A 16,172-nucleotide genomic window follows, 5' to 3' on the forward strand; every position below is an offset into this window, starting at 1 on the left:
CATAGCTGAACTGGAGCGGGTGCAGAGAAGAGCGACCAAGGTTATTAGAGGACTGGGGGGTCTGCAATACCAAGATAGGTTATTACACTTGGGGCTATTTAGTTTGGAAAAACGAAGACTAAGGGGTGATCTTATGTTAATGTATAAATATATGAGGGGACAGTACAAAGACCTTTCTGATGATCTTTTTAATCATAGACCTGAAACCGGGACAAGGGGGCATCCTCTGCGTTTGGAGGAAAAAAGGTTTAAGCATAATAAGACGAGAATTCTTTACTGTAAGAGCAGTGAGACTATGGAACTCTCTGCCGTATGATGTTGTAATGAGTGATTCATTACTTAAATTTAAGAGGGGACTGGTGTCAGGATTCCCCTGACCGCTGCCCCCAATTTGTCACGATTCACACCGTGACCGTCACCCCTACGTCACGGGTCGGGGTGACTTTAGGCCAACAGATGGCTATCACATGTGCAGGGGGGCTTATCTTAGTTATCCCTCCACTGCTAACAATGTGATGAAAAAACACCCACAAGGCTATTGACCTCTTAGTTTCCAGCAGGGGCTTATTTTAGGTATCCCACTGCTTTTCAATATACCACAAACTGCAGGGATTTATGTATATCCCACTTACAGTTCCACTTAACACTTGCAGCTCTCTGGCGCCCCCTTACTCTCAGGTCAGATTAGGTACTGCACCCTGGGTAATTGGTCGCCCGACAGGCTGCCTGCTATGTACTGGCTATTGGGCATGCTGCAGTGATGCGATAAACTACTCCCACTCAGGCAGGAACAATAATTATCAACGCCGCAGTCGCTACAACATAATCCAAAAGTCAGCACACTATCGCTGCCACCAGCTTCGATTAAACGGGTCCGAAGCTAACCCAACACAACAGTAGCGTATTTCCCTTCAGAAGACTTAGGGTATGGTTTTTAGAGCATGGAGAATGAACTAACATATAATATTATCCCATAAAAATTAGGCAGTGCTTTATCAAAAATATTTTATAAAGATGTTACAAATGAGACAATTGCAAATATGTACAAGGGTAATTATGAAATAAACAGGGATTAAATGAGAAAAGGTAACACTCACATGTTCAAAGCATGGCAGGCAACCATACGTCCCAGCTCATTGGACGTGCGCAGGGCTCTTCCAGGAGAAGAAGCAAGCAAGCAGGAAGACGAAAAAGACTGAGCTGAGAGCCTGCCACAAACTTAAGACCTACAGCTAGTGACATCACAGAAAGGCTGGCTTATCCAGACCCTCCTCTCTCTACATTCTGACTAAACTTAAAACTATTCTCTCTAATTTCTATAACTTCGCTACAAAACATGTCATAGTCATAACAAACCCATCATTCATCTCAGATTAACGTGGGCATTCTAATGAGATCAAATATGTCCTATCTGGGATACATATTTATAGAGAAATCCCTACTTCTTTACCAGATGGAGTTAGAAGCCCGTGTTTCGCGGGATGGGTAGGTCCACCGAGTGCGACCAAGGATATATATTTTCGTGTTCGTAACGTAAACATTGTGCATAATATCTTACAAAAACAAAACAAAGAACTTTCATGAATCCTAGAAGTTTCTAGTTCACTTATAGCTGGACAAGAGCTTACACGGCAGGAAATGCCGGTCGTAAATACCTTTCGGCCATAAAACTCCCCCCAGTACATTGGCAAAGCAGCTCTTGGCTGAGTGAAAGGGAAGGGGGGCTTGTTAGCCCACCGCCTTGAGCAAGAGAGCTACTTATATGATATTTCATACCATATTGTGACAACTGGATACCTTTCTGGAAAAGTATAATGTTACAGGGTATATACACTAGATTCCTTGATAGGGTGTTGATCCAGGGAACTAGTCTGACTGCCGTATGTGGAGTCAGGAAGGAATTTTTTTCCCCAATGTGGAGCTTACTCTTTGCCACATGGGATTTTTTGCCTTCCTCTGGATCAACATGTTAGGGCATGTTAGGTTAGGCTATGGGTTGAACTAGATGGACTTAGTCTTCCTTCAACCTTAATAACTATGTTACTATGTAACATAGTATCTGTCCGAATGGTGGAGAGGACAGAGGCAGTATGTGTGGAGAGAAGGCAACTGGGATCCGTTGAAGCGTTCCAGAGTTATAACCTCATAAAGGGACAGTGGTCAGAATTGTAAAAATTGGCCCGGTCCATAACGTGCAAACCACCCTTGGGGGGTAAAGGGGTTAAAATATTGTGGGACCTTATGCTTTACACCTCTGTTCTAAACTGTCCACTTTATCTATTTTCATTATTTTGCTATTTTTTTTCAGTGCAAAAATATTTTTCTAAATAAACTTTGTTACCCTTTATCTGGGACGTATTTGCTCTATGGTTATTAATATTTATTATTATAGCGCCATTTATTCCATGGCGCTTTACATGTGAGGATGGGTATACATAATAAAAACAAGTACAACTATTTGGGTATTTCCTGAAGGAACTACAGATAGTGCTTTGGAATGGTACCCGGGCTGCCCCTGCAAGACTTTCACACTTGGGTGCCCCTCAAGCGGTCTGATTTGGTAGGCGGAGTCACTCTGGGTCTGATTTGGTGGGTTGGGTCAATCTGGGTCTGATTTTTGTGGGCGGGGTAAATCTAGGTCTGATTCGGTGGGCGGGGTCACTCTGGGTCCGATTTGGTGGGCGGGGTCACTCAGGGTCCGATTTTTTGTGGGCTGGGCACCTCGGTCCGATTTGGTGGGCGGGGCACCTCAGGTGCCAATTTGGTGGGCGGGGTCACTCTGGGTCCGATTTGTAGGCGGGGCACCTCAGGGTCTGATTTGGTGAGCTGGGTCACCCTTGTGGGTCACTTTGACCTTCGGGAGTCCCCGAGGCCACTTTCAACTTAAAACTGCCCGGGGTCCCTTAGAGGCCTTAAAACTGCCCAGGGATCCTTAACCCCTTCAAGTCGTGGCCCTTCTTCGTTTTTGCGTTTTCATTTTTCACTTCCCTCCTTCCCAGAGCCATAACTTTTTTATTTTTCCGTCAATATGGCCATGTGAGGGCTTATTTTTTGCGGGACAAGTTGTACTTTTGAACGACAGCATTGATTTTACCATGTCTTTTACTAGAAAACGGGGAAAAAAAATCCAAGTGCGGTGAAATTGCAAAAAAAGTGCAATCCCACACTTGTTTTTTGTTTGGCTTTTTTGCTAGGTTCATTAAATGCTAAAACTAACCTGACATTATGATTCTCTACGTCATTACGAGTTCATAGACATCTAACATGACTAGGTTATTTTTTATCCAAGTGGTGAAAAAAAATTCAAAACTTTGCTTAAAAAAAAAAAAAAAAGTGCCATTTTCCGATACCCGAAGCGTCTCCATTTTTCGTGATCTGGGGTCGGTTGAGGGCTTATTTTTTGCGTGCCGAGCTGACATTTTTAATGATACCATTTTGGTGCAGATACGTTCTTTTGATCGCCCGTTATTGCATTTTAATGCAATGTCACGGCGACCAAAAAAACGTAATTCTGGCGTTTCTGATTTTTTTTCTCGCTAGGCTGTTTAGCGATCAGGTTAATGCTTTTTTTATTGATAGATCGGGCGATTCTGAACGCGACGATACCAAATACGTGTAGGTTTTTTTTTTTTATTATTATTTTATTTAGGATGGGGCGAAAGGGGGGTGATTTAAACTTTTTATATTTTTTATATATTTTTTTTTTTTACTTGTGCCATGCTTCAATAGCCTCCATGGGAGGCTAGAAGCTGACATAGTCTGATCGGCTCTGCTACACAGCAGCGATCATCAGATCGCTGCTGTGTAGCTGAAATGCAGGTGTGCTGTGAGCGCCGACCACAGGGGGGCGCTCACAGCAGGCCGGCATCAGTAACCATAGAGGTCTCAAGGACCTCTATGGTTACCTTCCTGATGCATCGCCGACCCCCAATCATGAGACGGGGGTCGGCGATGACATCATTTCCGGCCGGAGGCGCCGGTTAAATGCCGCTGTCTGCGTTTGACAGCGGCATTTAACAGGTTAATAGCGGCGGGTGAATAGCGATTTCACCCGCTGCTATTGCGCGCACATGTCAGCTGTACAAAACAGCTGACATGTCGCGACTTTGATGTGGGCTCACCGCCGGAGCCCACATCAAAGAGGATGACACGGCATGCGCAGTACTAGTACGGCGCATGTCGTGAAGGAGTTAAAGGCCTTGAAACTGCCCGAGGTCCCTTAGAGGCCTTAAAACTGCCTGGGGTCCTTTAGAGGCCTTAAAACTGCCCGGGGTTTCTTAGAGGCCTTGAAACTACCTGGGGTCCTTTAGGAGCTGCAATACTGCCCGGCGTCCTTTTGGGGCCGCAATACTGCCTGGGGTCCCTTAGGGGGCGCAGTGGGCTTCTACATCCACTTAGGTGCATGTTCTTTTTCAGCGACATTAAGCTAGATTTGCATTTGTGCTGTGCTGTTCCTTTCACTTTAAGAGCTGATATTATCTGGCAACACCTGTGTCCTGGTGGGGTCATGTAGAGTTCGTAGGCGTTGGCATAGTAACTGTGTCTGACTGCGCATATAAATGAGCTAATCAGCCAGGTGGCAGTTATTTTGAAATTGCCTCAGAAATCAGCCATTATACCCTATGGGAAAATGTCCCTATTGAAATGCATTGAGACAATGCATTCCAATAATGGGAAAACAATTTTCAAACGCAAATTGCGCCAAAACTACAAATCCGATCGACACAAAAAATACTTAGCACACCTCTCGTGGACGCTGGCTTCAAATTGACGCCTCACTGGAGTCTGTGAGTGCAGTGGTTCGGGCCGGGTTCGGAAAAAAGCCTAATAATAATAAGAAGAATAAGTTAACTACGTTCGGATTACAATATAGTGCTTTGTTCCAAAGCACTATAATAATCTTAAACAATACAAGTCACAGCTGGTACAGGAGGAGAGAGGACCCTGCTTGCGAGGGCTCACAATCTACAAGGGTTTGTGTAATGTCCTATATGTAGTACTCCAGAGGATGAGGAGTCCATGGTTTTTCTGCCAGGAAGGAACTTTAACATTGGAGAATGGTGTTTCGATCCCGCATTAAGGACACGTACAGTGTTTGTATCATGAACTTGAATACAAATAATCCAGCATATCGTCTGTTCCACATAAAAGCTTTAAAGATAATCTGTCAGCAGTATTTTGTGATATAAAGAGCAGACCTGACTGTAATGGCGCTGCAATACTGATTACACTGATAGCTTTGGTGATGAAAACCTGCCTCTCCTCTCAGCATTGACTGGTCATTCAGACACTGTAGGGGCCGGGGAGTCACAGACCGGAGGCAGACAGAGGGGCCGGGGAGTCACAGACCGGAGGCAGGCAGAGGGGCTGGGGAGTCAAAGACCAAAGGCAGGCAGAGTGGCCGGGGAGTCACAGACCGAAGGCAGGAGTAGGTGCTGGGGATTACAGATTGGAGGCAGGCGGAGGGGCCGGGGAGTCACAGACCAGAGGCAGGCAGAGGGGCCGGGGAGTCACAGACCGAAGGCAGGAGTAGGTGCTGGGGATTACAGATTGGAGACAGGCGGAGGGGCCGGGGAGTCACAGACCAGAGGCAGGAGTAGGTGCTGGGGATTACAGATTGGAGGCAGGCATATGGGCCGGGGAGTCACAGACCAGAGGCAGGAGTAGGTGCTGGGGATTACAGATTGGAGGCAGACAGAGGGGCCGGGGAGTCACAGACCGGAGGCAGGCAGAGGGGCTGGGGAGTCAAAGACCAAAGGCAGGAGTAGGTGCTGGGGATTACAGATTGGAGGCAGGCGGAGGGGCCGGGGAGTCACAGACCAGAGGCAGGCGGAGGGGCCGGGGAGTCACAGACCAGAGGCAGGCGGAGGGGCCGGGGAGTCACAGACCAGAGGCAGACAGAGGGGCCGGGGAGTCACAGACCGGAGGCAGGCAGAGGGGCTGGGGAGTCAAAGACCAAAGGCAGGCAGAGTGGCCGGGGAGTCACAGACCGAAGGCAGGAGTAGGTGCTGGGGATTACAGATTGGAGGCAGGCGGAGGGGCCGGGGAGTCACAGACCAGAGGCAGGCAGAGGGGCCGGGGAGTCACAGACCGAAGGCAGGAGTAGGTGCTGGGGATTACAGATTGGAGACAGGCGGAGGGGCCGGGGAGTCACAGACCAGAGGCAGGAGTAGGTGCTGGGGATTACAGATTGGAGGCAGGCATATGGGCCGGGGAGTCACAGACCAGAGGCAGGAGTAGGTGCTGGGGATTACAGATTGGAGGCAGACAGAGGGGCCGGGGAGTCACAGACCGGAGGCAGGCAGAGGGGCTGGGGAGTCAAAGACCAAAGGCAGGAGTAGGTGCTGGGGATTACAGATTGGAGGCAGGCGGAGGGGCCGGGGAGTCACAGACCGAAGGCAGGAGTAGGTGCTGGGGATTACAGATTGGAGGCAGGCATATGGGCCGGGGGATCACAGACTAAAGACTAGGTGAGGGGCTGTGTATTCACAGACCAGAGGGGTCGGGACATCACAGACTGGAGGCAGGAGGAGGGGTCGGGGATGACCGATCAGAGGCAGGTAAAGGCGCTGAGAAATTGCACACCGGAGGCAGCTGGAGGGGACAAGAAATTACAGACCGGACGCATGCGGTGGGGCCGAGGAGTTTCAGAAGAGTTATAAGGCTTCAGATTTCTTTATAGGATGTTGGAAAGTACAAGCCTGGTACTAAAAGGTGGAAAGTCTCACCTGTCTCATTTAATCTGTAAATGTCACTGTGCAATGAGATCAGATCTGTATGTGACTGACGATGTCCTTGTATGATTTACAGCCTCCTGTCATAAAGACACTGAAGAACCAGATCCATTCACACCACCAAGATTTATCCCCGAATGACGAACCAGGCATGGACGAAGACGAGAACAACATTTCCAGAAGAATCATAGACTTCACCTTAGAGATCATCTCCCTGCTGAGCGGAGAGGTAAACTCTTCTATATTTCTATTATTATCTGCTGAGTGGAGAGGTAAACTCTTCTATATTTCTATTATTATCTGCTGAGTGGAGAGGTAAACTCTTCTATATTTCTATTATTATCTGCTGAGTGGAGAGGTAAACTCTTCTATATTTATATTATTATCTGCTGAGCGGAGAGGTAAACTCTTCTATATATCTATTATTATCTGCTGAGCGGAGAGGTAAACTCTTCTATATTTCTATTATTATCTGCTGAGTGGAGAGGTAAACTCTTCTATATTTCTATTATTATCTGCTGAGCGGAGAGGTAAACTCTCCTATATTTCTATTATTATCTGCTGAGCGGAGAGGTAAACTCTTCTATATTTCTATCATTATCTGCTGAGTGGAGAGGTAAACTCTTCTATATTTCTATCATTATCTGCTGAGCGGAGAGGTAAACTCTTCTATATTTCTATTATATGCTGAGTGGAGAGGTAAACTCTTCTATATTTCTATTATTATCTACTGAGTGGAGAGGTAAACTCTTCTATATTTCTATTATTATCTGCTGAGTGGAGAGGTAAACTCTCCTATATTTCTATTATTATCTGCTGAGCGGAGAGGTAAACTCTTCTATATTTCTATTATCTGCTGAGTGGAGAGGTAAACTCTTCTATATTTCTATCATTATCTGCTGAGCGGAGAGGTAAACTCTTCTATATTTCTATTATCTGCTGAGTGGAGAGGTAAACTCTTCTATATTTCTATTATTATCTGCTGAGTGGAGAGGTAAACTCTTCTATATTTCTATTATTATCTGCTGAGTGGAGAGGTAAACTCTTCTATATTTCTATTATCTGCTGAGTGGAGAGGTAAACTCTTCTATATTTCTATTATTATCTGCTGAGTGGAGAGGTAAACTCTTCTATATTTCTATTATCTGCTGAGTGGAGAGGTAAACTCTTCTATATTTCTATTATCTGCTGAGTGGAGAGGTAAACTCTTCTATATATCTATTATTATCTGCTGAGTGGAGAGGTAAACTCTTCTATATTACTATTATTATCTGCTGAGCGGAGAGGTAAACTCTTCTATATTTCTATTATCTGCTGAGTGGAGAGGTAAACTCTTCTATATTTCTATTATTATCTGCTGAGTGGAGAGGTAAACTCTTCTATATTTCTATTATCTGCTGAGTGGAGAGGTAAACTCTTCTATATTTCTATTATCTGCTGAGTGGAGAGGTAAACTCTTCTATATTTCTATTATTATCTACTGAGTGGAGAGGTAAACTCTTCTATATTTCTATTATTATCTGCTGAGTGGAGAGGTAAACTCTCCTATATTTCTATTATTATCTGCTGAGCGGAGAGGTAAACTCTTCTATATTTCTATTATCTGCTGAGTGGAGAGGTAAACTCTTCTATATTTCTATCATTATCTGCTGAGCGGAGAGGTAAACTCTTCTATATTTCTATTATCTGCTGAGTGGAGAGGTAAACTCTTCTATATTTCTATTATTATCTGCTGAGTGGAGAGGTAAACTCTTCTATATTTCTATTATTATCTGCTGAGTGGAGAGGTAAACTCTTCTATATTTCTATTATCTGCTGAGTGGAGAGGTAAACTCTTCTATATTTCTATTATTATCTGCTGAGTGGAGAGGTAAACTCTTCTATATTTCTATTATCTGCTGAGTGGAGAGGTAAACTCTTCTATATTTCTATTATCTGCTGAGTGGAGAGGTAAACTCTTCTATATATCTATTATTATCTGCTGAGTGGAGAGGTAAACTCTTCTATATTACTATTATTATCTGCTGAGCGGAGAGGTAAACTCTTCTATATTTCTATTATCTGCTGAGTGGAGAGGTAAACTCTTCTATATTTCTATTATTATCTGCTGAGTGGAGAGGTAAACTCTTCTATATTTCTATTATCTGCTGAGTGGAGAGGTAAACTCTTCTATATTTCTATTATTATCTGCTGAGTGGAGAGGTAAACTCTCCTATATTTCTATTATTATCTGCTGAGCGGAGAGGTAAACTCTTCTATATTTCTATCATTATCTGCTGAGTGGAGAGGTAAACTCTTCTATATCTCTATCATTATCTGCTGAGCGGAGAGGTAAACTCTTCTATATTTCTATTATTATCTGCTGAGCGGAGAGGTAAACTCTTCTATATTTCTATTATCTGCTGAGTGGAGAGGTAGTAGAAACCCCCCACAAGTGACCCCATATTGGAAACTAGACCCCCCCCCCCAAGGAACTTATCTAGATGTGTTGTGAGAACTTTGAACGCCCAAGTGTTTCATTACAGTTTATAATGCAGAGCCGTGAAAATACATATTTTTTTTCCACGAAAATTATTTTTTAGCCCCCAGTTTTGTATTTTCCCAAGGGTAACAGGAGAAATTGGACCCCAAAAGTTGTTGTACAATTTGTCCTGAGTACGTTGATACCCCATATGTTGGGGTAAACCCCTGTTTGGGCACATGGTAGAGCTCGGAAGGGAAGGAGCGCCGTTTTAGTTTTTCAACGCAGAATTGGATGGAATTGAGATCGGACGCCATGTCGCGTTTGGAGAGCCCCTGATGTGCCTAAACAGTGGAAACCCCCAATTCTAACTCCAGCCCAAATCCAACACACCCCTGACCCTTTTCCCAACCCTAACCATACTTCTAACCCTGGCACACCCCTATCCCAACCGTGAACGTAATCCAAACCTTAACCCCAACTCTAATCCTAACTTTAGCACCAACCCTAACCCTAATGGGAAAATAGAAATAAATACATTTTTTTTTTAATTTTATTACTTTTCCCTAACTAAGGGGGTGATAAAGGTGGGTTTGATTTACTATTTATAGCAAAAAATAGTTTTTGCATCACCACATTTTGAGAGCTATGATTTTTCCATATTTTGGTCCACACAGTCATGTGAGGTCTTGTTATTTTGCGGGACGAGTTGATGTTTTTATTGGTACCATTTTCAGGCACATGACATGTTTTGATCGTTTTTTATTCAGATTTTTGTTAGGCAGAATGAAAAAACCAATAAAACTTGCATGAATGGTGGCGCAAAGTGTCAAATGCTGTAAACCCTTGCAGCGATACCAAACAAACCTCCACATCCAGTTTGTAAACAAATATGTAACAAAATAATATTATGTACCTAGGTACATATAGGTACGCGCTTGATAATAGCAGATAAAATCTTTAAAGGAAAGAAAACAATGGAGTGACCGATGTAGATAATGAATAATAATGTAGCTTCTCAATGTTTTCTCCAATACCTCCCCTCTTAACACCAATGATAGGCAGGATAAATAGTAGTCGCAGGTTTTCCTACCTCCAGAGATGAGTCTTTGATGAATTGGGGAGCCGTAGTGCTGCCGCTATATTTCCGAGGGAGTCCAGGTAAAAGTAATGATAAAAATCCAAACTGGTGGCTGCCCCGGCCAGTAGCAGCCACCTAAAACTAACCTCCGTGTAGGAACGGGGTCCTGTGATGCCAGACACCGCGTGGAGTGAGAGCGGTAAGTCCAGATGGTGCGCAGGACCTGCGTGACGTCACTAGTCACGTGACCATTTCCGAGACCCGAGAGTGAGTACGGGACGCAGTGAGGATCAATCAGCCGATGCGTTTCGGAGACAACTGTCTCCTTCCTCAGGGTTGCGCACCATCCGGACTTAACGCTCTCACTCCACGCGGCGTCTGGCATCACAGGACCCCGTTCCTACCCGGAGGTTAGTTTTAGGTGGCTGCTACTGGCCGGGGCAGCCACCAGTTTGGATTTTTATCATTACTTTTACCTGGACTCCCTCGGAAATATAGCGGCAGCACTACGGCTCCCAAATTCATCAAAGACTCATCTCTGGAGGTAGAAAAACCTGTGAGTACTATTTATCCTGCCTATCATTGGTGTTAAGAGGGGAGGTATTGGAGAAAACATTGAGAAGCTACATTATTATTCATTATCTACATCGGTCACTCCATTCTTTTCTTTCCTTTAAAGATTTTATCTGCTATTATCAAGCGCGCACCTATATGTACCTAGGTACATAATATTAGAATGAAAAATCCAGCAAAACCAGCAATTCATGAATTTCTTTTGGGGGAGGCATTTATACCGTTCCACGTTTGGTAAAATTGATAAGGCAGTTTTATTCTTTGGGTCAGTACGATTACAGCGATACCTCATTTATATTTTTTTATGTTTTGGCGCTTTTATACAATAAAAACTATTTTTTAAGTAATTGTTTTGGCATCGCTTTATTCTGAGAGCTATAACTTTTTTTATTTTATTGCTGATGACGCTGTATTGCGGCTCGTATTTTGCTGGACAAGATGATGTTTTCAGCGGTACCGTGTTTATTTATATCCGTCTTTTTGATTGCGTGTTATTCCACTTTTTGTTCGGCGGTATGATAATAAAGCGTTGTTTTTTGCCTGTTTTGTTTTTTATGGTGTTCACTGAAGAGGTTAACTAGTGGGACAGTTTTATAGGTCGGGTCATTACGGAAGCTGAGATACTAAATATGTGTACTTTTATTGTTTTTTTTTATTTACATAAAGAAATGTATTTATTGGAACAATATTTATTTAGTTTCTTTTATTAAGAATTTTTTATAAATATTTTTACATGGTGTAATTTGTTTTTTTTTTTTTTTTCACTTTGTCCCAGGTTGGGACATCACTATATAGTGTCACATCGCTGATCTGACACTTTGCACAGCACTGTGTCAGATCAGCGATCTGACAGGCAGTGCAGGAGGCTTGCCGGCGCCTGCTCTGACCAGACGCCGGCAAGTCACGACCTGGAAGGACCCCGCAGCCATCTTGGATCCTGGTTCCTGCAGAGAGGAGGACGGAGGAGACCCTCGGAACAACGCGATCACATCACGTTGTTCTGAGAGTCTCAGGGAAGCAAGCAGCGAGCCCCCTCCCAGCGCGATGCTTCCCTATACCACTGGAACACTGCGACCTTGTTTGATCGCAGTGTTCCGCGGGTTAAAGTGCCAGGAGCCGTCCGTGACCGCTCCTGGAACATAGTGCCGGATCTCAGCTGACACCCGGCCACGCTCCCTCCTTGAGCGCGGCTGATCGCACATGACGTACTATCCCGTTGATGGTCATACAGGCCATGGTCACCTCAACGGAATAGTACGTCTGATGTCAGAAAGAGGTTAAGAAGTTTATTAACCCTTCAGGTGCTTCACAGAAATTTTTGGAATGTTTAAAAAAAATAATAACATTTAACTCTTTTTCACAAAAAAATTACTTCAGATGCAATTTGTTTTATTTTACCAAGGGTAACAGGAGAAAATGGACCCCAAAAGTTGTTGTCCAATTTGTCCTGAGTACGTGGATACCCCAAATGTGGGAGAAAACTACTGTTTGGGCGCATGGGAGAGCTTAGAAGGGAAGAAGTGGGATTTTGGAATGCAGATTTTGATGGAATGGTCTGCGGGCGTCACGTTGCATTTGCAGAGCCACTGATGTGCCTAAACAGTAGAACCCCCACACAAGTGACACCATTTTGGAAACTAGACCCCCAAGGAACTTGTATAGATGTGTTGTGAGAACTTTGAACCCCCAAGTGTTTCACTAATGTTTATAACGCAGAGCCGTGAAAATAAAAAATTCATTTTTTTAACACAAAAATGATTTTTTTAGCCCACAAATTTTGATTTTCCCAAGGGTAACAAGAGAAAATGGACCCAAAAGTTGTTGTCCAATTTGTCCTGAGTACGCTGATACCCCATATGTTGGGGTAAACCCCTGTTTGGGCACACGGGAGAGCTCGGAAGGGAAGGAGCACTGTTTTTTACTTTTTCAACGCAGAATTGGATGGAATTGAGATTGGATGTCATGTTGCATTTGCGGAGCCCCTGATGTGCCTAAACCGTGGAAACCCCCAATTCTAACTTCAACCCAAACCCAACACGCCGCTAACCCTAATCCCAACCCTAACCACACCCCTAACCCTAACACACCAATAATCCCAACCCTAACCATAACCCTGACACACCCCTTACCCAACCGTAAACGCAATCCTAACCATAACTTTAGCCCCAACCCTAACCCTAATGGGCAAATGGAAATAAATAATTTTTTTTTAAATTTTATTATTTTTCCCTAACTAATGGGGTGATGAAGGGGGGTTTGATTTACTTTTATAGCGGGTTTTTTAGCGGATCTTTATGATTGGCAGCTGTCACACACTAAAAGACGCTTTTTATTGCAAAAAATAGTTTTTGCGTCGCCACATTTTGAGAGCTATAATTTTTCCATGTTTTGGTCCACAGAGTCATGTGAGGTCTTGTTTTTTTGCGGGACGAGTTGACGGTTATTGGTACCATTTTTGGGCACATGACATTTTTCTATCGTTTTTTTTATTCCGAATTTTGTTAGTCAGAATGAACAAAAACCAGCTATTCATGAATTTCTTTTGGGGGGGCACTCATACCGTTCCGCGTTTGGTAAAATTGATAAAGCAGTTTTATTCTTCGGGTCAGTACGATTACAGCGACACCTCATTTATATCATTTTTTTATGTTTTTGCATCACTATATTCTGAGAACAATAACTTATTTTTTTGCTGAAGATGCGGTGTGGTGGCTCGTTTTTTGCGGGACAAGATGACTTTTTCAGCGGTGTCATGTTTATATCCGTCTTTTTGACCGTGTGTTATTCTACTTTTTGTTTGGCGGTATGATAACGCATTTTTTTTTTTACTTCATTTTTTTACGGTGTTCACTGAAAGGGTTAACTAGTGGGACAGTTTTATAGGTTGGGTTTTTACCGACGAGGTCGATGCTAAATATGTGTACTTATATTTTTTGTTTATTTACGTAAAGAAATGTATTTATTGGAACAGTATAGTTAGTTATTTTTCTTTATTTAGGAATTTTTTCAAAAATATTTTTACAGTGTAATTTTTTTTTTTTTTTTTTAAACTTTATATTGCAGAGCACTGTGTCAGATCAGCAATCTGACAGGCACTGCAGGGAGGCTTGCCGGCACCTGCTCTTTTCAGGCACTGACAAGCCACCTCTCTGCAGGACCCGGAAGGACCACGTAGCCATCTTGGATCCGAGGGCCTGCAGGGAGGAGGACGGAGGAGACCCTCGGAACAGCGCGATCATATCGCGTTGTTCTGAGGGTCTCAGGGAAGCACACAGGGAGCCTTTCCCTATGCGATGCCACCAGAACAATTCAATCTTGTTTGATCGCAGTGTTCTGGGGGTTAAAGTGCCGAGGGCGGTCCATGACCGCTCCTGGCACATAGTGCCGGATGTCAGCTGTGATTATCAGCTGATAACCAGCCGCTATCGGCCGCGCCCCCCCCCTCCCCTCAGTGAGCGTGGCTGATCGCATATGATGTACTATCTCATCGATGGTCATACGGGCCCAGGTCTCCTCGACCGGATAGTACGTCTACTGTCAAAGGGGTTAAATATGGCGCCTGGACCTCTGCCCACTGCTCTTCAGGCAATTTCTCCCATTCCACAACCCTCTTGAAAACTGTCAGGAAGGCCTCAAAGTCATCCCCCGGGGTCATCTTTTGCAACGCTCTTCTTACTGTCTTTCTGGCGTATGAGTCGTCACCTGAAGTTGGGGAAGAGACCCCCGGCCTTCCTCGAAGCGCCTCTGCAAGGAGTTCCATCTGCCGCGTTAGCGCCTTCTGCTGTTGGTGTTGTAGCTGCTGTGCCAACAGCTTATTCGTTTCTTGCTGCGCCAACTGCTGTTGAACAGTGAGCTGTTGCTGTTGCACCTGGACCAAATGCTTTACAACTTCCTTCATGCTGTCAGATTTCCTTCCTGCAGCCACTTCTACCCAGGACATTCGGTATCGGCAGAGTCACTGCCTCTTGGGATTCGTGCCCGTGTTTCTAGCACCAGTTGTAGGAATCTGTACTCACTCGGCTGCGGTTGCTGTAGGCACAGGATATTGTGGAAATGTCCAAGCAAGTTTATTAAAACTGCATAAACCGCTCTGGATAGAAAATGAACGAACAGCCTTTTCCGGCACAAAGTGAAAAGCAAACAGAAAAATAAACTGTGCATATAGTACTGCAGGTCCGCCCGCTCAGGTCAGTGTCTTTAGTACACGCACACTTTTGGCCTCCCATTATATTAGCCAAACCACGCCCCTGGGGTTGGATTATGTGAGCGGTCATTCCCACCCATCTCTTATGACAGCTCGTAAAACCCAGCCCGGGAATGGCCTAATAACACTCTCAGCACTATAGGTGCTGGAGTATACTTCCGAGCTTACATCACCGCAGCTAATAGCCGCGAAGACACATATCTCCCCTCCAGGACTCGACCGGCGGCCATCTTACAGTAGGTATACGGTATGGGATCTTATACAGCCTAATGGCTTCCCTGGTCCCTATGGTGTCTCTCCACAGGCAGCTCAGTTTCACAGATGATGTCCCCATTGTCATATGCAATATGGCTCTTGGGTCCTATGGTGCGGATAGTTCACTTTCTAGGCTCATCCCATTATAATCCAATGTTTGATATGTCTGGGTAATGCTCCCAGATTGTAGACTCTAAACGGGGGAATCCGGACGCCCCTCCTGTAGAGATCATTCATTATATGATATTCTCGGAATCTTACCAGAATAGTTTGTATTTTTCTGACGTCTGAGTTCTTCAGTAGTAGGGGAATGGTTTGTGGTGGACGTCGGAGATGAGAGAAGCTGACCATCTTTATCCGGTGAGCTCTGCCGAATAATGACGGCGCCAGGTTACTCCATATCTCTAATTCTTTCATTATGTTGCCGATTAGTTGGGGGTAATTGTATCTACTGTATTTGCGCCTCTCCACTCCCATAGGCGTGGAATGAATATTCATTACCTTAATGAGCTGTGCCATCTGATCGCTTGAACGCGCCAGAATGAGATGCAGCAAGGGCAAACAGGCAAGGTAAGTATGATGTTGGTTTTTTTTTTTTATATAGGAACCATGCCTACAGGAATAGGGGATGAGGAGCCATGCATACAAGGACAGGGACGGAGAAGCTTTGCATACAGAGATGGGGGATGAGGAGCCATGCATACAAGGATAGGGATGAGGAGACAATGCATACCCGGGTTATTCTCAAGTCAATAACTTTACCCAGTTTTTCGTGGCAAAATTAGGTTCCTCCGCTTATACTTGGGTTGACTTATACACAAGTATATACGGTGTACCTCTTACTCTGAACTTATCCAGCACTAG

At 44.4% G+C, this 16,172-nt stretch overlaps 1 protein-coding gene across 1 annotated transcript in view; it reads left to right on the forward strand.

Annotated features, from left to right (window-relative positions):
- The window catches only part of LOC138637973 (zinc finger protein 91-like), a 207,656-nt gene that overhangs the window by 179,188 nt on the left and 12,296 nt on the right, over nucleotides 1–16,172 (forward strand). Inside the window, exon 12 of the mRNA XM_069726895.1 lies at nucleotides 6,811–6,963. Within this exon, the coding sequence (XP_069582996.1) occupies nucleotides 6,811–6,963 (153 nt within the window). The remainder of the gene's footprint in view (nucleotides 1–6,810; nucleotides 6,964–16,172) is intronic.

This window comes from Ranitomeya imitator, chromosome 5 (assembly GCF_032444005.1).
Source record: "Ranitomeya imitator isolate aRanImi1 chromosome 5, aRanImi1.pri, whole genome shotgun sequence".
NCBI classification, from domain to species: Eukaryota; Metazoa; Chordata; class Amphibia; order Anura; family Dendrobatidae; genus Ranitomeya; species Ranitomeya imitator.